The sequence below is a fragment of the Peromyscus maniculatus genome, chromosome 7 (genome assembly GCF_049852395.1).
Source record: "Peromyscus maniculatus bairdii isolate BWxNUB_F1_BW_parent chromosome 7, HU_Pman_BW_mat_3.1, whole genome shotgun sequence".
Lineage (NCBI taxonomy): Eukaryota > Metazoa > Chordata > Mammalia > Rodentia > Cricetidae > Peromyscus > Peromyscus maniculatus.
In genome coordinates this window covers 62,841,193-62,862,490 of record NC_134858.1, presented here as the reverse complement: position 1 = coordinate 62,862,490, position 21,298 = coordinate 62,841,193, and the positions used below count along the sequence as shown (strand labels likewise).

At 52.6% G+C, this 21,298-nt stretch overlaps 2 protein-coding genes across 2 annotated transcripts in view; one reads left to right on the top strand and one right to left on the bottom strand.

Moving 5' to 3' along the window:
- Window positions 1-3,518, top strand: Kbtbd13 (kelch repeat and BTB domain containing 13). The gene has a single exon (XM_006979332.4). It carries the CDS (start codon window positions 70-72, stop codon window positions 1,444-1,446), a length of 1,377 nt encoding a protein of 458 aa, XP_006979394.1. The 5' UTR covers window positions 1-69; the 3' UTR covers window positions 1,447-3,518.
- A 13,867-nt stretch (window positions 3,519-17,385) lies between these two features.
- Window positions 17,386-21,298, bottom strand: part of Ubap1l (ubiquitin associated protein 1 like) — a 30,641-nt gene continuing 26,728 nt past the window's right edge. The window contains exons 4-5 of the mRNA XM_006979333.4: window positions 18,473-18,574; window positions 17,386-17,611 (exon numbers count right to left, since the gene is read on the bottom strand). Coding sequence (XP_006979395.2) covers window positions 17,477-17,611; window positions 18,473-18,574 — 237 coding nt within the window. The 3' untranslated portion in view covers window positions 17,386-17,476. The remainder of the gene's footprint in view (window positions 17,612-18,472; window positions 18,575-21,298) is intronic.

The window sequence follows — 21,298 nt, the reverse complement described above, 5'->3', positions numbered from 1 at the left end:
CCCAGAGTCAGTGGCCCCAGGCAAATCTAGGCCCCCCAGCGGCAGCAGCCTCCGCCCCTCTGGCTCAGCATGCCACCAGGTCCCGAGATCCCGGTGCAGGTGTGGGTGGATGGCCAACTCTTCCAGGCCGAGCAGTCGCTGCTGGTGGAACACTGCGGCTTCTTCCGTGGGCTTTTCCGCTCCGGCATGCGGGAGGCGCGCGCGGCCGAGGTGCGCCTGGGTGCGCTGAGCGCCGCGGGCTTCGGCACGGCGCTGCGGGTGCTGCGCGGAGAGCGGCCGGCGCTGGCCGCAGACGACGAGCTGCTGCAGGCAGTGGAGTGCGCCGCTTTCCTGCAGGCGCCCGCGCTCGCGCGTTTCCTGGAGCACAGCGTCACGTCGGACAACTGCTCGCTGCTGTGCGACGCGGCCGCCGCCTTCGGCCTGCGCGACGTGCTCCACAGCGCTGCGCTCTTCATCCGTGACGGCGCGCACGAGCTGGTGGCGGATTTGGAGCTGCCGGAGGCCCGTGCCTACGTGGCAGCGCTGCGACCTAGCACCTACGTGGCCGTGAGCACTCACACGCCCGCGCCCGGCTTCCTGGAGGATGCATCGCGCACCATGTGCTTCCTGGACGAAGAGGAGGACGCGTGGCGCACGCTGGCCGCACTGCCCTTGGAGGCCAGCACGCTGCTGGCAGGCGTGGCCACTCTGGGCAACAAGCTGTACATCGTGGGTGGTGTGTGCGGAGCCAGCAAGGAGGTAGTGGAGCTGAGCTTCTGTTACGACCCGGAAGGTGGCACCTGGTGCGAATTCCCCAGCCCACACCAGCCGCGCTATGATTTGGCGCTGGCCGGCTTTGAAGGCCGCCTCTATGCCATTGGTGGCGAATTCCAGAAGACGCCCATGAGCTCCGTGGAGTGCTACGATCCCGCCACAGACTGCTGGAGCTTCGTGGCGGACCTGCCGCAGCCAGCTACAGGGGTTCCCTGTGCCCACGCGCGTGGCCGCCTCTTCGTGTGCCTGTGGAGGCCGGCAGATATCACTGCCGTTGTTGAGTACGTAGTGCAGATGGACAAGTGGCTGCCCGTGGCTGAACTGTGTCGTTCGCAGAGCTACGGCCACTTTATGGTGGCCCATCGTGACAGTCTCTATGTGGTGCGTAATGGACCTTCTGATGATTTCCTGCACTGTGCCATCGATTGCCTCAACCTGGTCACGGGCCAGTGGACATCGCTACCTGGCCAGTTTGTCAACAGCAAGGGAGCACTCTTCACCTCCGTGGTGCGTGGGGACACCGTCTATACTGTCAACCGTGTATCCACGTTGGTCTATGCCATTGAAGATGGCACCTGGCGGCTGCTCAGGGAGAAGGCTGGATTTCCTCGTCCCGGCTCCTTACAGACCTTCCTCCTGCGGCTGCCCCCTGGCACTACTGGGCCTGTGGCCACCGCGTTGCCAGAGTTGTGAGCTCGGAATGACTTCAGATTCATGAACCTGGATTGGGGAGCTCTTGGAAACTCCTTTTTCCCAGTTGGGACACTCAGGTCTCTGCTTTCTGGTGGTGTGGATATCCAAGAAGCCCTGCGCACCGCAGATGGCTGGGGTCCTCAAATCACTTGGGCTCTGCTGAGAGCTGGTGGGTCACAGCCTCAGGGAAAGGGGTGGGGTTACTATTCGGATGATCTAGGCTTGTAGGCAAATAGCCAACACTAGAGCTGTGGAGAAGTGGATTAAGTGCTGTTAACCAAAAACTGCTAATTAGCAGATACAAAGTGTCAACACAATGCTGGGCCTAGTTGTCAGTCGGGGTACAGAAAACTTGGAGACTAGCCTAGGAAACTCTGTCTTAATAGAAGTCTCAGGATGGCAAAAAAAAAAAAAAAAAAAAAAAAAGGTAAAAGCAACATGTTAATTAAAAAAAAGTTAAAAGCAAACCCACACTGCGATAAAAAAGAGAATACTAAAGCAGTCAGCACCGAGAAGGGAAGATAAAGTCCAGGAAATAGGCGCATATATAAATGGCATAGAGGAGAGAGGATACAGTCTGGAGAAGCAGAGTCAGACCAGAGTCTGAGCCCTCCAAGAGGAAACGGGCAAGACTGGACCAGACAGGGTCTCTGTGAGCTCCAGACTTGACAGCCGGAGGCATTTAGGCTGTGAGTGAGGCCGGACTGACTTGTAGCAAACAAAACTCTGTTGAGCCTGGAGCAAGCCCGTGGGAGGAAGCGAGGATTCCCTACAGTAGCTCTGGGGACTGGAATGGAAAGGAAGCACCCAGGTGTAATTCCTTTACCTATCTTTTTTGTGATCACTATGGGACAGTAGATTGTCAACCTCCTGACCGGGTTACTTACGGTGTAAGGAGCCTAGTCCGGCCGATCTGGGCGCATTCCTTCCTGGATAAGCCAGAGGCTCCATCTCTCTCCTAATCTCTGCTGTGACCACTCCCTGGGCCTGCAATGCCTTTCCTCTTCCTCCTTCTTATCTCTGTTCCCACCTCCTTTCAGCAGGATTGGCTGATCTAGCTCCTGTTTTCCGTCCTGGCTGCCTGCATCCCTCACTGATCTCTGTGACATTCTGTGTTGTATGCGCAGCCCCACCTGAATGCAGATGATAAAAGCAGAAGTCCCATGCTGCTAACCGAGCTGGGCACTTCCTTGCCTGCAGAATAAAATACTGTCTTACAAGAATCACTAGTTAGAGGTCTGCCACTGAAATGTGTTGTTAAACAACTCCAGTCTTAAAAGCAATATCCAGAGCTAGGTGGTGGTGATGCCTGCCTTTAATCTCAGCACTCCAGATGCAGAGGCTGGAGGATCTCTGAATTCTAGGCTAGTCTGGTCTACAGAGTGTGTTCCAGGACAGCAAGAAAAAGGGTTTTTTGAGAAACCCTGTCTCAAAACAATAACAACAACAACAACAACAAAAAGTGATACCCAGACCCAGCTTCTGTTACAGATGCCTGCTTCAGCCCTCCAGCCTGGCCATATGCCCGGCAGACTTCCTTCAGTGGTCTTGTATCGTCTCCATCCTCTAGGACCCAAGCCATACAAACCCCAACTTCAGAAGTAGAGAACACAGTATGGTACTTCCTGGGCATGGAGCCTGGTGTCGGGCTGTCACTTGCTACCTCTTCTCCTGACCTGTGTCCTAACCCTGAAATAAGCTGCCTTCAGGAGTGTGAAATCTTCTAGCTTTTGTGATAGTCTAGTCTATGACTCACAAGAATAAACCCTGACATTTGTATCCTGTGAATTCTAGGCAAACTCTTTTTACATTCATTTCTTCTACAGTCCCTCACTTGTGGTTGTATAGCAGTGTATACACACACACACTCACACACACACACACTTTTATCATCAGTCAATGACTTACTCGGCTCACTAATGGGGGAACTAGAAGAATGTGAAGCTGGTTGGAAAGATCATCTGAGAGACAGAGATTTGTATATTTAATTGGCAAAGATGTGCAGAAGTAAGTTTGCTAGGTCAGAGATGATGCTGGTTCATGTCTTGGGGGCAATAAAACCATCATTTTAATTGTTGTGTCCTGGAAAAGAATCTTTTCATCTTCGCATGTGCGCAGGCACAGACTTGTGCACACCCCCAGGCTAGCACAGGACTTAATGATGTCTGGGGCCACACAATGATAAGTCATTGAAATAGAAATGCATAGCCCTTCATAATTAAGTCAGTCCACTCTTCGGCCCTGTTCCAGAGTGATGCTGTAAGGACCCATGGTCCTCCATTGGCTCTAATTCCAGGTGCTGAACATTTTCCCTAGCGTCCAGAGCACTGACTCTTGTGACATTAAGGTCTGTCAGCTCATGGGCTCTTCCTCAATGAACTCTGGGTTTGGCTCCGACAGGCCTGCTGTCCTGGGTCTCTGCACTTTGTCTAGTCTCACCCAGGGTGGCACCTTCTTGTAGAGCTGTATTTTGTGTGTAGTAATGAGCATACAGCATTCACAAAGTTTTCCCAAAGTTGACTGATTTAAGCATTTGAGAATTTTAAGCAGTAGCCAGGCCCGGTGGCACAGTGTATACACGCCTTTGATCCCAGCACTAGGGAGGCAGAGGCAGGTGGATCTCTGATTTGGAGGCCAAACTGGTTTACATAGCAAGTTCCCAGACAGCCAGAACTACATAGAGAGACATTGCCTATAAACAAACAAACAAACAAACAAACCAACAAACACAAAGGGAAAAAAAGAATTTTAAGCAAAACTAAGGAGTTAGCCCAGTTGGTAACGTGCTTGCTTTGCCAGTGGGAGGACATGAATTTAATCTCAAGAGCCTATGTTTAAAAATAAAAAATAATAAATAAATAAAAACTAAAACTCCAAGCCGGGTGGTGGTGGCGCACACCTTTAATCCCAGCACTTGGGAGGCAGAGGCTGGCAGATCTCTGTGAGTTCGAGGCCAACCTAAGCTACAGAGTGAGTTCCAAGAAAGGCACTAAGCTACACAGAGAGACCCTGTCTTGAAAAAAAAAATTAAAACTCCAGCCAGCAACAAAGAAAGATAATGAGGGGATTACAGAGACAGTTCAGCTGGTAAAATGTTGCTTTGGAAGCACAAAGACTTGAGTTTGACTCCAGCATCCACCTTAAAAGGCTGGGTGTGACGGCATAGGCTTGCAATCCAGCACTGGTGAGGCAGAGATGTTGAAGTCCCTGGAGCTCCCTGGCCAATGAGGGACCCTTTCTCAGGGAGAAAAAAAAGGAAGATGGATGGCATCTTGGGAAAACAACTGTCTCCTGGCTTATAGGCATGTGCATGTGCATGAACACATTGCAGGCAAGCACACATAAGCAAACATTCACACAGACATACTTATGCACACATACATACACACATGTGCACACAGACACACTGTGGTGGTTTGAATAAGAATGGCCTCCATAGGCTCATATGTTTGAATGTTTAGTCATCAGGGAGTGGCACTGCTTGAGAAGGATTAGGAGGTGTGGCCTTGTTGGAGTGGGTGTGGCCTTATTGGAGGGAATGTGTTCCTTGGGGTCAGCTTTGAGGTTTTAAATGCCTAAGCCAGGCCCATTGGCTCTCTCTCTTTCTCTCTCTTCCTGCTGCCTGTGGATCCAGATGTAGAACTTTTAGCTACTTCTCCAGAATGTCTGCCTATGGGCCACCATGCTCCTGTCACGACAATAGTGGACTAAACCTCTGAGACTGTAAGCAAGCTCCAATGAAATGCTTTCTTTTATAAGAGTTGCCATGGTCATGTGTCTCTTCACAGCAATAGAACACTGACTAACACACACACACACACACACACACACACACACACACCCCAAAATGTCCTTTCCAAGAGGACCTCTCCACTGTTGAACTGTCTCTCCAGCCCTCTGTTTTCCTCTGCAGCATTTAGCATCACCCTCTCCACTATGGTTTCACCTGTTTCTTATCTTTTTCTCCCCTGTTAAATTCAAAATCCAAGAGAGCAGCGATCTCCCCACTCATGGTGCTAGGGACCAAGCCCCAGGCTTCCAGCATGCTAGGCAAGCACCTTACCAGTGGGCTGTGCTCCCAGCCCAAGGGCAGAGACTTTTGTTTGTGTTGTTCACTGACGTATCACTAGTACCAGGAACAGTGTCTACAACACAGCAAGGATGCGTACCATCTGTTAGATGAATGAGTAGTGTTTAATGGATGTCTGCTGACAGAACAAAAGGATGAGTCGATAGAGCAACTGGGAGAAAAACCCCTGGGGGGTACATCGCAAGCCTCGGACTCCAGAGGGGTGGGGAAAGTTTCTGTCCAAGCAGTGAGGGCTGGGGGGCAGGGGGCAGAGCAGACTTCATGAGGAAAGGGTGACCTGTACACCCTGGGCAAAGTGGGATCCGGGAATAGAAGCCACCCTGTCTTCCTTCCGGGGATGGAGGAGGCTGTGGTTGGAAAAGCTAATCACCCAGTGAAGGATTGCTCCTCTTGGCCATGGAGTACACACAGGACCGGTCTGTTTATTTTCCTCTGGCCCCAAGCAGCTGGGCCTCTTTTTCATCCTAATTGCTTTGTTCAAGCTGCTGTCACTCCTCAGGAGCAGCAGCAAATGGACTGAGCTGGTGTGAGACCCAGCTGTCAGGAGACAAGCTCCCTCTGGGTGTGGGGATCGCGACACAGGACGGCAGTGCAGAGGTCTCATGGCAGCATTGTCCTCTGCAGCCTCGGCTGCCAGGAAGCATGGAGCCTTCCCTCTGGTGTCTCAGCTGCTAAGAAAGGGAATGGAGGAGCTGGGAAGAGTTCAGTCGTTAGTGTTTGCCTGGTAAGCACAAGGACCTGAGTTCACTTCCTGACAACTACATTAAAAAGCTGCTGAGCCTACCTGTAATCCCAGCGCTTGGAAGACTGAAGCAGGAGGATCAGGACTTCAAAACCAGCCTCAGCTACATAGTGAGTCTGAGGCAACCTGGGCTACCAAAAAAACAAACAACAAAAGCTGAGCTTGTAATCCAAGTGCTGAGGAGGGAGAGGCAGTCAAGTCTCTGAGGCTGTCTGGTCTGCAGGCTTCACTTGACTGACAAGCCCCAGGTCTCTGTGAGAGACCTGGTCTCAAAAAACAAAGTAGACAGTTCAAGAGAAATTATAGCCATGGTGGACCTCTGGGGCACGCGCGCGCCAGCACACACACACACACACACACACACACACACACACACACACACACAGAGGTAGATGGCTTTTTGTAGTCCTAACTGGCCTAGACCTCACTATATGGACCAGTCTGGCCTTGAACTCAATCTTATCTACATGCATCTGCCTCCAAAGTACTGGGATTAAAGCTGTGCATGCTGCCATGCATGACTATTTTTTTTAGCATTTTAATTCTTTTTTGTTTGTTTGTTTGTTTGTTTTTCAAGACAGGGTTCCTCTGTATAGCTTTGAGCCTCTCGCTCTGTAGACCAGGCTGGCCTGGAACTCACAGAGATCCACCTGCCTCTTGCCTCCCGAGTGCTGGGATTAAAGGCATGCGCCACCACCGCCCAGCTCAATTCATTTTTATTTGGTTGTTTTGCCTGCTTGTATGCTTGTGCATCATGTGTGTGCCTGGTGCCCACAGAAGAGGGCATCAGATCCCCTGGAACTGGAGTTGTGACCTGCCATGTGGGTGCTGGGAACTGAACCCAGGTTCTCTGAAGAACACAGTGCATCTCTCCAGCCCTGGCTTGATTTTTTTTTTTTTTTTTTTTTTTTTTTTTTTGGTTTTTCAAGACAGGGTTTCTCTGTGTAGCTTTGCGCCTTTCCTGGAACTCGCTCGGTAGACCAGACTAGCCTCGAACTCACAAAGATCCCATGGCTTGATTTTTTTTTTAAAGACTTATTTTTATTTAAGAGAGAGGGGAAGAGAGAGAGAGAGAGAGAGAGAGAGAGAGAGAGAGAGAGAGAGAGAGAGAGAGAGAGAGAGAGATGCCCTTCTGGCTGGGTTTTTTGTTGTTGTTGTTGTTTTGGTTTTTGTTTTGAAACAGGGTCTCATGTTGCCCAGGCTAGCCTTGGACTTGCTAGGTAGCCAAGGCTGACCTTGAATTTCTGAATTTTTCATCCTCCACTCCCACCAGTATTGAGATTGCAGGTGTGTGTCCCCCAACTCATCTTATTGAGATGAGATCCTATGTTGTCCAGGCTGGCTGGCCTTGGATTTCCAGACTCCGGGGATATCCAGCCTCAGTCTCCCAGGCGCTGAGACTACAGGCATGTACCCACACCCCAGCTCTGAACCTGGTTTCTGTATAAGAGCAGGATGGAGATGTGGATGACAGGAAGGCTCACGCAGTCACCCTGCAGGCTCCGAAGAGCTCCTGGGCTGTGAGGCTAGAGATGAGGGCGGAGCCTGCGCACGCAGGCTGGAGAACAGGGCTTCTATTTTGCAGGAAATGGGAGCTGCAGCTTGCTTTTAAAGCAGTGAAAGTGACAGGCAGAGATGTATGACAACCCTTGTTTGGGTCACATCACTGGGCTCCTGAGACTTGGGAGGCTTGGACCTTTCAGCAGAGGGAGCCAGAAAGCGTGGGTGAGTCAAGGCTTTGGCCCCCAGCTCCCTCCTCCGGGAGCTTTGAACCGACTTCCCCCCCACTGCTCTGAATGTCAGCTCCTGTCAGGTGGCTATTTCCAAGCCGTCCTTTCAGGCCTCCGGTTGGGGTGCCCACCTGCACCTACAGGTGGAGGGGTGGAGGGAGAGCCCTGTCACTGCCTCACTCTGTCCCTGGAGTGACCCTTCACCCTTTGCCAACAGCCTTTGTCCTCAGGTTCCCTCTAATGACCCAGTTTGAGCGTGCCATCTTTCCTGGCGAGGGCCTGCTGGCTGTGTGCCTGCATCCTCTGGCCCTCAGCGACCCGGGCACCAGTCACCCAGCAGTTTAAAGCATATTGGCAAGTGTCCATCTCAAAGCTTGGACTGATCACACAGTGACGGGAAGCAGAGACATGTATGTCTTCCGGGTAGGGGTGGTGTCTCCGTGACCGGAAGCTGGACGATTGCCTCCCCAAACCACTTTGAGGAGGAAAAAAACTGACCATTCAAACCCCTCTTAGGTGAGGAACAAGAAGATGTGAGAAGCTCCTGGCCATGCCCTCTAGGTAAGGGATCCAGCAGCCCCATAGCTCCAGATTCTAGGTTAGGCTTGGGTCTCTCCTCCTGGTGAGGTCTGAAGGTAGCTAAGTTTAACTAAGGAGTTCTTCAGGTCCCAGAGGGAGAGCTCTGGAGGCCCTTGCTGTGGGCTAGGAAGTGCCACCCATGCTACCCATTTTGTGTGTATATTTGCGATGGGGTCAGGGAGGGGCTGAGTGTAGGCTCACAGGGGAGAGAGCATGCGGAGTGGTAGGAATGCTCCAGCTGCTAGCTCAGACTTTCCGGATTCACAGCCATTTCTAGGGCCTTCTGATTGGGTGCTCTTGGACAGCTGCTCAGCTTCTGAACATCGGGTGGGCATCTGGCAGTGGCCACAATAACAATGCCTAAACTCGAAGGGCTGGACACAGAACTTCAAACAGTGCCTGGCTCCTGTCAATGAACCAGAAGGCTCTCCACCTCAAGGAAGGGCTGTGGACTGTCTCTGCAGTAGCCACTGGTCTGGCTGCAATCGGGGAAGGCAGTCTTTGACAGTGGCAAAGTGGGAGCCATGAAGAGGGGCTCTTGGCCTGGGAAGCATCTGTCGTGATTCCTCCTGCCAGGGCATCGGCTGCAGAGCACAGACCCAGATCCCTCTCCATCAAAGGGACCTGGACAATGCTCCTCCAGACAGGAGTCCTCTCGGCTGGGTTGTTGCAGCAGATGGCTTTCCCTGCTTCAGGTCTCACTGAAAATCCAGATACCAAGAACATACTCTCCCTATGACCTGTCCCTGAGGGCCCTGTATCCCTGAGGAGTTCAAAATATTTCCCTCAGCATCAGCCTCTTACCCAGAAACCACTTCCCCACCTCCCCACCCCTACCTACTCAAAAACAACTCCTGTGTGTGTGTGTGTGTGTGTGTGTGTGTGTGTGTGTGTGTGTGTAAAAACAACTCTGAACTGTCCCCAGGCTGTCTTCTCCGTCACTTGCCCCTGCACAGTAAGAATCAGGGTCACACAGCAAAGGGGCAAAGGTGGCAGCTTCCTGGACCAGCAGCACCCATCTCTCTCCACAGAGCTTAGCCTGCTGCATCACAGCGCTGTGTGGTGTGCTTCTGACCGCCCAGGGAAGACCAAGGCTCCTCTCTGCTTAACCCTGCTGCTGCCGCCGCCGCCGCCGCCGCTGCCGCCGCCGCCGCCGCCGCCGCCGCCGCCGCCGAGAAGCTTCCGAAAGGAGTGTGGTACTGGGGCTGTCAGTGAGCTCCGGACTCAAGGCCTTCTGAGGATGAATGCTGGGACCCTCCCAGAAACCAGGATCTCTTCTTTACCCCAGTCCTGTACACCTGGGTCGTCCAGTCTCTGAGGGATGGCCACCAAGGACTAAGCATGGCTGCCTGGTTCCCTAATGAGAGTAGCATCCTAAATCGCCAGCGCTTTCCTTTGTTTTTAAGGGAAGCCAGTTCCCTTTAGTATGGGCCACTTCGGCAGGGGTGGCTTTCATGAGTTTGTCCTCCCACCCTCCCTCCCTCCATCCCTCCCTCCCTTCTTGCCTTATTCTTTCTCCACCCAGAAAATCCTTTAGTGCCCCCTCCAGCCATGAACTGTGCCGGATGAAGGACGGAGACAGCCAGGCTTGCTTCTGTCCCTGAGGCCTTGCAGTGGGATGAAGGAGGCCGCTACTTAGTGGTCACCGGACCTTGGACCTTGAGGGTCAGTTCCCAGGTAATGACAGTGCCTCAGCTGGGACCCAGTCAAGCCTGTCTCTGGGTCTCCATCAGGCAGGATGTCCTCCCACCACATCCAGCAGGGAGCGTGGCCGTGTGCAGCAGAAGGACCCTCGGCTGGTTAAGGAGCACAGGATCAGACTGGAAGGCCTTGGCTTCCTCAGAGCTCCCTGGGACAGGGAAGGGCGGGCCCTCAGTGGCACAGGCTCTGTAGCAGGAACAGATTCTCCAAGGCCAGGACCAGAAGGGGGGCTCTCAAGGATCCAATGGCACATGTCAGAGTGAGCTGGCCCTGAGCAGTGACATGTGTCCATTCCTGGTCAAAGGAGGACAGGGCACCTTGGCAATGCACTAAGATGGCTTGCAGGGGAGGGAGGGCTGTTCCCCCAAGCACTTGGGAGTCACCTAAGCACAGAGCTTAAGTTCTTGGAACTGCCTGGCTACTGAGGGAATGTGGAAACTGGCTAAGCCATCCCCTGGGGCCTGTCCTGGGCCCCAGCTCCCCAGCACCCTAGCACCCTGGCTTCTAATTTTGTTCCCTCATCTGGAACCCAGTTCATGTCTCTGTTCAACCTGGAAACATTTTCTTAACGACAAAATAAATCAAATCATAGGTTAAAAATCTCTTGAGCAGAGAAGCAGCAGATGACGTTGTGTGGGCATTTGCCCAGAGGACACAGAACTTGCATCTCCTGAGTGGGTGGCCTTATAAGGGCAGGTTCTGGAGGAGAGTGGGCAGAAGGGAGGGCCACCAGCAGTGGCAGGAGCCTTGGAGGCTGGGGTGGGTGCCCCAGCTGGGCAGGGTATGGAACCAGCAGCAGGCATTCTTGGCCAGGACCCAGTTCTGTGGGGGGAGCTGGCCCAGTGAAGGCCCAGCAACCTCTGCTGGGCCCCTTCATTGCAGCCATTGTCAGCCGGGGCTATGACCCATGTCATGCCTGCCACCACAAGCCAGCCCCACTCTGGCAGCTCACTAAAGGACAGAGACCATTTCCTGTTTTTTCATCAGCTTTCTCCCTGACCTGTGCCCAGCTGGTCTGCTAGGCAATAAAGATATGTATGGTGGGAGAATTGGTGAATGTATTAAAAAAAATAAAAACAAGCAAGTAAACAAACAAACCCAGGCCTCAAACTCTGAGAATGAATGACCTTGAACTTCTGATTCTCTCGCCTTTATCTCCTAAGTGCTGGCATTGCCAGTATAAAACCCCACTCCTGGTTTATGTGGTGCTGGAGTTTGGATCCAAGGTTTTGTGTATGCTAGGCGAGCCAACTGAGCCACACCCTAGCCATATCCCCAGAACCAAACTGGTTAATCTTTGGTGGCAGTTTTGGCTCATGACCTGGGCAGCAGCTCCTGGAACACAAGGCGGAGCCACCCCCCACCCCACCCCCCACCCCCCATAGGCACCAATGCAGAGCTGAGGAGAAGCGACGTGGGGCGCCTGGAGTGGGGCTGCCGGTGAGAAGAGCTGAGGTGGCAGTTTTTTGCCTTGCGCAGGCCACCCTTGTCCCCAGAGTGAAAGCACACGTACCCCAAACTTCCTTCAGTAGTGCCTGTAGCAGGATTTCATTTCCCAGAGTGAGAGGGAGGAAGATGTAGAGGGAGAGAGGAGGAGGAAAGAGGGGGGTGGGTGGGAAACACACACACACACACACTCACACACATACACACACATGTACACATATGCACACACACACATACACAAACACACACACAGGGTGTCGGGGGAGAGACCGAGAGACTATGCTGAGACATTCCTGGGTGCCTGTGCTCCTGTGATATCCTCATACATACGAGCAAAGGTCCGGCCCCTAGGGTCTGAAGGAGAGGTGAGTGCCCCAGAGGTACCTGCACTGAGGGTGAAGCTCTGGGATCCTCCCTAGCCTTCATGAGGAAACTTCCCTGGGACCCCTGAAGATCTTCCTTACGGTAGGTCTCAAGGTCAAGGGTGAAGAGCTGGGATAAGCCCTTCCTTTGGCCACTTCCACTGTGCCTAAGACCCCACCATAGCCTAAGGCAAGCAAAGGGCCATATGCCCTCTGTGGAGCCTGGCAAAGACTTCTCCGACAGCAGGCAGACAGGATGACAGGGACCGTGGGACAGACTTGGGCCTAGGGAGTATGGAAGGAAAGGGCTGATAGAGGAGGAGCGTTCTGGAAGAGATCTGGGACTCCTGAGTTCTCCACTCCAACCAACCAAGAACTAGGGTGTGTCTCTCTCCACTGTCCCCTGCTCGCAAAGGTCGAGGCTGAGAGGAGGCTATGGCAGCACCTTGGCCAGCACTCCTCCTGTGACAGCTGCGGGAGGCGGCTGGTTCTGAAGCCAGAGCAGCAAGGCTCCTCCAGATGGAGCTGCGCCAGCGAGGTCTGAGGTCTGAGGTCCGGCCTTAGGAGGGCCTGGCCTACCTGCACGTCAGTCAGTGGAACTAGGAACTCAGGGCCACACAGACATGGGCCTTGCTATCATTCCGTTCTGAAACAGGAATGTCCCAGGTATAATACAAGCACAGATTGTTACCATTAATCACATATTACTGCCCCCATGAGGCAGGCTGGATAATGATCCTCCAAAGAGGTTCTAGCCTAACTCCTAGAACCTGTGAACTGCATTCCCACGTAAAAAAGGGCTTTGCAGATAGATTAGGCTGGGCGCTGTGTCTCAGGCAGATCATCCTGGATTAGTCCAGTGGGCCCAGAGTAATCACCAGGGTGCTTCAGAGGAAGTGGCCAAGGGTGAGCTAAACAGAAGACATTTGGCACAGTTCCCTGGGGACACAATGAGCTTGAAAGCTCAGCCTGAAGTGGCTTCTAAGATAACTGTCCCGTTAGACCAGGGGTCTTCCTTCTTCACCCCACTGGCATGTGTCTCTCGGGGACTTGGTGGGGACCAGAAGAGGGGACGGCACCTGAGAGGACAAGGATGATAAGAAGCAAGGCTGGATTTGGGGCCAGGCTTGGCCTCCCTGGGGCTTGGACTTCCCCATCCTCTTGTCCTCCCCTGTAGGGGTCATCTTATCCAGAGTCCCGCTTCAGGTGTCTGTCATCTGCTGATATCTCAGGAGCCACCTGACCCTCTATTAGTTGTAGAGCTGCCATTTTCCCAGGTGGCCCTTCCGTCATCCTTCTTTCTGCCTACTTTCTCCAACTCTGCTGATCAGAGAGGTTGGGTCCCCGGGGGACTGCAGTGATATTTTATTTGTGCTCTAATAAATAAAGCTTATTTGGAGATCAGAGGAAAAAGCCAGCCACTATATTAAACACAGAAGTCAGGCAATGGTAGCACACGCCTTTACTTCTAGCATTCGGGAGGCAGAGATTCATCTGGATCTCTGTGAGTTCAAGGCCACACTGGGGAACAGAGCCAGGCATGGTGGCATACACCTTTAATCCCAGTGCTATCCATGGCGCAGAAAGGATACAGGTGTGGTATACAGGAAGTAGGTCTCTTTGCTGAGGATTTCTAGCGGTAAGAACGTGGTGGCTTCTTTCTGCTTCCCTGATCTCTCAGTTTTTACCCCAATATCTGGCTCCAGGTTTTTTTTTATTATTATTAATAAAACCATTTAGCAATTCATCTTACAGGGGACAGATTTGCTCAGGTATTGAGTTTGGTTACAGAATTCAGCTGTGTTAGTTTTCTGTAGCTGGGAAAATGAGTGAGAAAACCAAGGACATTTCTGACTCACAGTTTCAGAGGTTCCAAATGATGGTCGCTCTGTTCTGTCGTTTGGAGCCTGTGGTGAGGCAGAGCATCATGGTGGGAGTCCACGACAGAGCAAAGCTGCTCCCATAACAGTGGCCGAGAAGCGGAGAAGCGAGAAGGGGCCAGGGTCCTCGAAAGCACATGGTGTGACTTCCTTCTGCCATTCCCCACCAGCACCATCAGCTGGGAACTAAGTCCGAAACTCTCCAGAACACGTAAGCAAATCATAACAGCTGGTGTTCGTTAAATGACAGAGAGATGAGCAGAGAAGGGAAAGGGAGGAACTATGTGAATGGGCTGGTAGATAGTGCCACAAGCATCCTATGCACTATCCCACTCAATCAGCATCATAGAAAAGTTTCAGTCTGTGTTTTATGAATGAGAAACTGAGGCACAGGGAAGACGAACAACTTTCAAAAGTTCACACGGCTAGTTATCAATAAGGCTGAACTTGTAGCCTCATCTGATTTCAGAGTCTATGTCTCAAACTCTATTTTTCCACCTCCTAAAACAATCTTTAAGGGGGTGTGGTTTGTGAGGAACCACCCCTCCCTGAGGCAGTTAACGGCTGTGAGGGAAGGAAAGACATTTCTTCAGTGGTGTGGCTACTGGAAAATTGCCCATCTCCTGTAAACAACCCTAATTAAACTTGTGAACCCATATACATGAATGAAATTTTAAAAAACAACTGAACTATTTATTGCAAACTACCAGTGTTTCTGTTGTCTCCTTGGTAATCAGCAGTTTCCCAGGGATGGACATGGAGGAAGGGTTGCTCGCACTAGGAAAGAAGAGCGGTGAGTGACTTGTGGGTCGGTCTGCCAGCTGGTCACTTCTAGTTCAATGGACTTAATAAAAGTGACCTTCTGAGCCAGATTAGCTTAAGTGGAACAAGCCTCAGGTCTATCACAGCCTGACGGCGTTCAGACTTAATTTTACTCTTTTCCAAGTCAGTTTCATTTTCAACAACAGACTCATGACCAACTTCATGCTCTCTGGCCCATTTTCCCAAATACTCCTCCGGGCACTGCCTTCCACCTACTCAAAGCAAGTTAGAAGGCCAAGGAGTGTTTTCAACGTGATTTCAAGCTGGCTGGCACTGAGATTAGTGGAGAGCACCAGGGAGCTGCTGGCCCTCTAGGGAGCTGCTGGCCCTCCGGGGAGCTGCTGGCCCTCCGGGGAGCTGCTGGCCCTCCGGAGAGCTGGGTCACAGTCCTGAGCTTGCAGTTTCAGCTGCAGAAATCCCCAACACACAACTGAGCGAGGGAGTGGAGCGCTCTGGGCACTGTCCTTGGGTTTTCCACAGGCTCCGGCTCCATCTCCATTTACAGAGCAAAGAGAATAAAGTTCCAAATCCTGGTGACTGTTACAGGACTTTGGGTGGGTTGCTGTCAGAGGCAAGGGTGCCAGTGCCTTGGCTGAGTCACAGGCCACTCCAGCAACAACTGGTCCTCTCAATCCCTGGAGGCCTCTTAAATATAGGCTTGGGGTGGCTAGAGACAACTGTCATCCCAACCCCGCCCCCCAAAGATGACAGGCTGGTATAGGACCCAGATTATCAGAGCAGAAAGCAGCACAGATTGGTGGTCTAGGGGGGTCATGCATGGGGGTCATGGGCCTGCTGCATTGCAAAGGCCTCCAGAGAGCCTCAGACATAAAACAAGGCTGGACAACTACCTGGGAGACTGAGGTCACAGGAGGATCACTTGAGCTCACAAGTTCAAGACCAACCAGGTAACATAGATACCTCACGCAAAAACAAAACAATGTAATTCTAACCAACCAACAACAAAACCCCAGATTCCTGGAGGTCTGCCCATCTGTGCTTTCTGAATCAGAATATAAGGTGCAGGACCCAGGGATTCCCTAAGAATTCTTATGGACAAGGAGCCAGGCCTGGAAAATGCAGACCTAGTCAGATTCCTTTGTTTTATTATGTTTGAGATAGGGTCTTGCTATGTAGCTCAGGCTGTCCTGGAACTTGCTATGTAGACCAGGCTGGCCTCAAACTCACAGAGATCTGCCTGCCTCTGCCTCCCGAGGGCTGGGATTAAAGGCGTGTGCCACCATAGGAACTCCAGTCAGGTTTATATTTTTCCTTAGGAAACTGAAGCTGAGAGAGTTCCTGAGTCGGACATGGACAGTAAGAACTCGGGGTGTGTCCAGAGAAGTGTCTCAGCAGTCAGAAGCTTTAGAGCACATGCTGCTCCTGTAGAAGACTGGAGTTTGGTCCCTGGCACCTACATCAGGTGACTCACAACCACCTATAACTCCAGTCCCAGGGGATCTGATGCCCTCTTTTAGCTTCTGTGGGTACCTGCATGCATGTGTGTGTGCATACATAACACATATAAAGTAAATACATTAAAAAGAACTCAGGGTGTCTGATATATATTAAGGGTTTCCCACACCAAGGTCCCAAACATGCAGGATTCAAGATAATTCCTGTCATTTACTTAATTGTCTCAAAATCAATGCACATAGTTTAAAGAGTTAAATACAGAATGCTTTCCAAGGCTTGCCCAAGAAACAGTTCCTCTCTGCCTGCTGCTTCTAGCAATGGCTGTTTGGTAATGACTCCCACCCATGACATTCTCTGTGCTTCACAGTAAGCATGCCCTGCTTTGTTAGGTATTTTTTATTTTTAATTTAATTTCATAATTGTTTTTATAGATGAGGTTTCTCTGTGTAGTCCTAGCTATCCTGGAACTCTGTAGACCAGGCTGGCCTCAAGTTCAAGAATCCATCTTCTCTGCATCCTGAGTGCTGGGATTAAAGGCTTGAGACACCACACCTGGCTTTAGTCTTATTAGTTTTGTTTTGTTTTGGATTGGTTTTGTGTCCCCCCCCCCCCCCGACCCCAAAACAGGGTTTCAGTGTGTGTGGTGGTTTGAATATAATTGGCCCGCATAAGCTCATAGGGAGTGGCACTATTAGGAGGTGTGGCTTTGGTGGAGCAGGTGTGGCTTTGTTGAGGAAGTGTGTCACTGTGGGGGTGGGTTTTGAGGTCTTATATGTGCTCAAGCCACACTCAGTGTCTGAGACCACTTCCTGTGGCCTGTGTATTAAGATGTAGCTCCTTCCCCTCTCTCAGCTCCTTCTCCAGCACCAAGTCTGCCTGCATGCTGACATGTCTCACAAGGATGATAATGGACTGAACCTCTGAAGCCGTAACCCACCCAATTAAATGTTTTCCTTTGTAAGAGTTGTTGTGGTCATGGTGTCTCTTCGCCCAAAGACAGTATCTAACAGCCTTGGCTGTCCTGGACCTCACTCTGTAGACCAGGCTGGACTTGAACTCAGAGATCCACCTGCCTCTGCCTCCCAAGGGCTGGGATTAAAGGTGTGTGCCGCCAATGCCGCCGCCGCCGCCACTGCCACCGCCACCACCACGACCACTGCCACCACCAGGCTTGTCTTATTAGGTTTTAATAATGCAGTTAGGATGGGTGGTGGGTCTGGTACTTCACTGGTCAGCCATGTGTCACGGAGTATCCTGGCTTGTCACTGGGCACAGGCGACCAGCTCCTCCAGGGCTTGCTCCCGCCGATTGCCGTGGACCAGCAGCACCTCCTTGATCCGGTCTGGCTGGAAGCCCATGTCACTGAACTGCTGCCAGAGGCGCAGGAACTCCCCCGCCTGAAGAGGAGGGAGATGGGGAACTCCATCACTGCAAGGCTGCCTCAGTCCTGGGTATCCCGCCCCGCCACTGGTGCCCCTGCACCTCAAACCATCCCAGAAAGCTGTGGTCCCTTCACTAGAGAAGCCTGACCCTGGATTGTGCCTGTCATTTTTCTCTTCCTCTGGGGACGCGAGCTCATGCTTTCTTCCTCTACCAAGGAAAGAAGGCCCGGCTCTTGCTGAGGCCCCATCATCTGGCTCACCCTGGTTCCCTGAGACTGGTATTAGGGCAGGATGAGGGGCTGCACAGCAGGTCCAGGGGGACACAGAGGCCCAGCCAGGGGTGCTGCCGGTGTGCTGGTACTGCTGGGTTTTGTGGTGCTCAGCCTCTGCTGAAGACCCCACCCCCCACGCTCCCGCTGTGGTACCCAGTCTTCTCCTCTTTGGTACCCAGTCCTTCCTGAAACTCTTAGCCCTGTGAATGGCTGCCCTGTTACTGAGGCAGGAGCTGTCATGGGCACTTGTTTCTTTCTGTAGGGCCTGCAGCTCCCTGCATGCTGGGAGGGCACAAATTCCCTGAGTCCAAGTCTTCCTCCCGCTCCTGCACGGGAGTCTCAAAAACACCAGGAATCCAATAATATGCGGTGTGTTGGTTCGGTTACCCACAGAAAAGCCCCCGCTACACCAGCCTCCTGCCCTCTCCACCCCTTCTTTCTGTTTCCCACCTCGGCTGTACTCCACTCTCTAGGTCAGTTCTTTCTCCCCAGTGTGAACAGGCCACTTCCCTCCTGCAGCTCCACAGCCTGCTCTGGGGCCGCCGCCGCACCCCTGCACCCTATGCTTCCACTTCCTGGGGCCCAAGCAGGAGACCCAGCTGACCTGGTGCTCGGAGAACTGGAACATCTCCATGGCCTCATCCACCAGGGCCTCGTCATAGCCCTGACGCAGCAGCCTCTCGCAGGCACTGAGGTAGCCGAGGAACTGGGCCAAAGAGGGCAGAGGGGGAAAAGGTGGTAAGAGGAGTGGCCGGGCGTGCGGGGAGTCACCCCAGGGCTTCCCCAAGGCCATGCAGACTGGACAACCTATCACAGTAACAGCCAACAGAAGAGGGACAAGAGGTCCTCAAGGTCCCAGGTGGGGGGCTAGAATCCAAGAAAAGGGCTGTTCAAATGTTCCTAGAGCCTAAGTGGGGTGCAGGACAAGCTCTGAACGAGTAAGTCCACCCCACCACGGCCACCCGACTCACCATCCTCCTCAGAGGAGCACCCAAATGTAAAAGGAGCCTCCTCACGCTCCCATCCCCATGTACCCCTCCCCACCCCCAGACACCTGTCACCTAGGATGAACAGAGTTCCCACCAGGCAACAGTCTGCACCACAGCTGGGCGAGGGGACGTGGCAGAAAAGCTTGTTCTGATCACACACACACACACACACACACACACACACACACACACACACACACACACCGATTATGTCATCAGAGGCTTGTTTTGCCTTCAGGGTAAACAGCTGCACCAGAGGATTCTTAGCTCAAGGCTGGCCTGGCTACATAGTGAGCTTGAGGCTAGCCGGGGACATAGAAAGACCTGTCGTCTCAAAAAACAACAAAAACCAAAGTAAGTGCCGCCTTAAGGTAGCTAAGCTGGTAGCGTGCTTGCCTCTCGTGGAAGAGGCTCCATCTCCAGCCCCAGATAGATAACTGGGCACGATGGTGCACTGGGGAGGTGCAAGAAGGAGGATCAGAAGTTAAGGTCAAGGCTGAGGAGATGGCCCCGTGGGTAACAGTGCTTGCTTCCTAAATGTCAGGACCTGAGTTCAAGTGCCCAGCACCCACACAAAACCCTGGACATCGCCACATGCCAGGCTGTAACCTCAGCACTGCGGGTTCAGCGAGAGATCTTGTCTCAAGGGAATAAAGCAGAAAAGGACAGGCCAGGCTATTTTCTCTGGTCTCTCATGCGCTCATGAGTGTCTGCACCTGCACACACATGTACACAAACACTACACCACGTGTACCCATGCACACGTGTGCACACGCACACCACACACACTAATTAAGTTAAAGATCATCCTCAGCTACATAGTGAGTTCGAGGCCAGCCTAGCTACATAAACACCCTGTCTCCAAAACAAATGTGCTGCTTCGTCACCGTTCTCCATCCTGCTCCCAGACTCAGCTTCCTCCTTTTCTCCAGGCCTCTGTCCAGCTCCCCATCCAAGACCAGCCGCCTCAGTCTCCTCCCAGGAGGCCTCTCTGCAGACTCTGTGTTCACTGGGCCCCACCCACCCAGTGCAGTGCACACCGCTCCACTTTACATGTGTGTCCACTCACTAGTCCGTCACCTCTGCATCCCCACAGCAGCGGAGGCAAAGGAGCCCAATAGACACACGCCATGTTCATAAAACCAATTAAGAACTACCTTCAAGGAACTCGCAGCTTAGCAGAGGAGATAAACCAGACATGGGGGACTAATGCCAGTGCTGGGTAAATCAAAGCAGGATTTATAGGGGACAGGTGCCAGAGGAAAGCTCTAGGCCGTGAGAACCACGTGTGTCGCTGGGAAGGATTAGGTCAAGTTTCTGCTGACCTTCAGAGCCGGCGGGAGCACAGATCGTCCAGCTCTGTGGCTTTCAAACTCTCAGAGCTCTTGGTCTGTTCGTCCCCGCACAGGAAGCTTCAACAAGCAGCAGCAGAGAGCAGGCTGCCTGCAGCTGGAGGTCTGTGGATGCAGGAGCACGGAGTCCAGTGCCCCCCCCCGCCCCCCCCCCCCCCCCGAAGGAGCTACCACGGGACACATAGACCTGGCTCTGAGCACATGTTGAAAGTCATTCACCCCACCCCTTCCACTGCTGAGGAAATGGAGGCCCTGGCAGAGCTGATGGTTTGCCAGAATGAGGCTCCATATCACCTGACCTCTCAGGGTCACTCTGATCAGCTGCAGGAATGGCGGGGGGCGGGGGGGGGGGCTCTGAGCTGACGTGACAGTGGACAGGCACATTGGGAGGGGGTGCGGGCGAAGGCAGTGGCATTCAGTACCACCTCCCATCCCTGCTCACAGTCCCTCCATACTTCCCAGTTGTCTATTGGGTCATTTACCGACGTTTTTGATCTAGGCATCAAGGTACCCTCCACTGGCCCCCAATTTCCTCTCTTAAGTCCCAGGAGCCTGTCTCTCTTACCTCCCACAGCTAGACTGGTTAGGTGGCATCTCCCAAAGATATTGTCCCTGTCATGGCAGCGCTTCTTATCTCAGAGTCAGAGCTCTTCTAGCCTCGAAGTCTACCTCAGTGTGTGGAACTCCCACGAAACCTCTCCTGAGCACCTGAACCCCACTGTGGTAGGTTGACAGTGGATAGGATTTCTCTGCAGTCCCTCCAATCAAGAGGTAGAGTCTATTTCTCCACCCTTCAGATCTGGACTGGTCTTGGACACGCTTTGACCAACAGAAGAGGTGGAAGGGACCACACACAACCTGAAGGCTAGGCTCAGGTGACCTGGAAGCATCTTATACTCTTGGAACCAACTGGAACCAACTGAGCTAGTTTTCTGAAGAAATGTGGCCTGGCTGGCAAGGATCACCAATCACTGGACTGAGGCAGCCACCCTAGCTGAAGCAGCAAATGTCACTTACAAGTAAGAGACTGTCTAAAAAGATGTGACAGTATTTGAGGAAGACACCTGAGGCTGACCTATGGCCTTCACA

Excerpts from the sequence above, each read along its gene's own strand:
- Kbtbd13 (XM_006979332.4), top strand. The coding sequence starts at position 70 with ATGCCACCAGGTCCCGAGATCCCGGTGCAGGTGTGGGTGGATGGCCAA.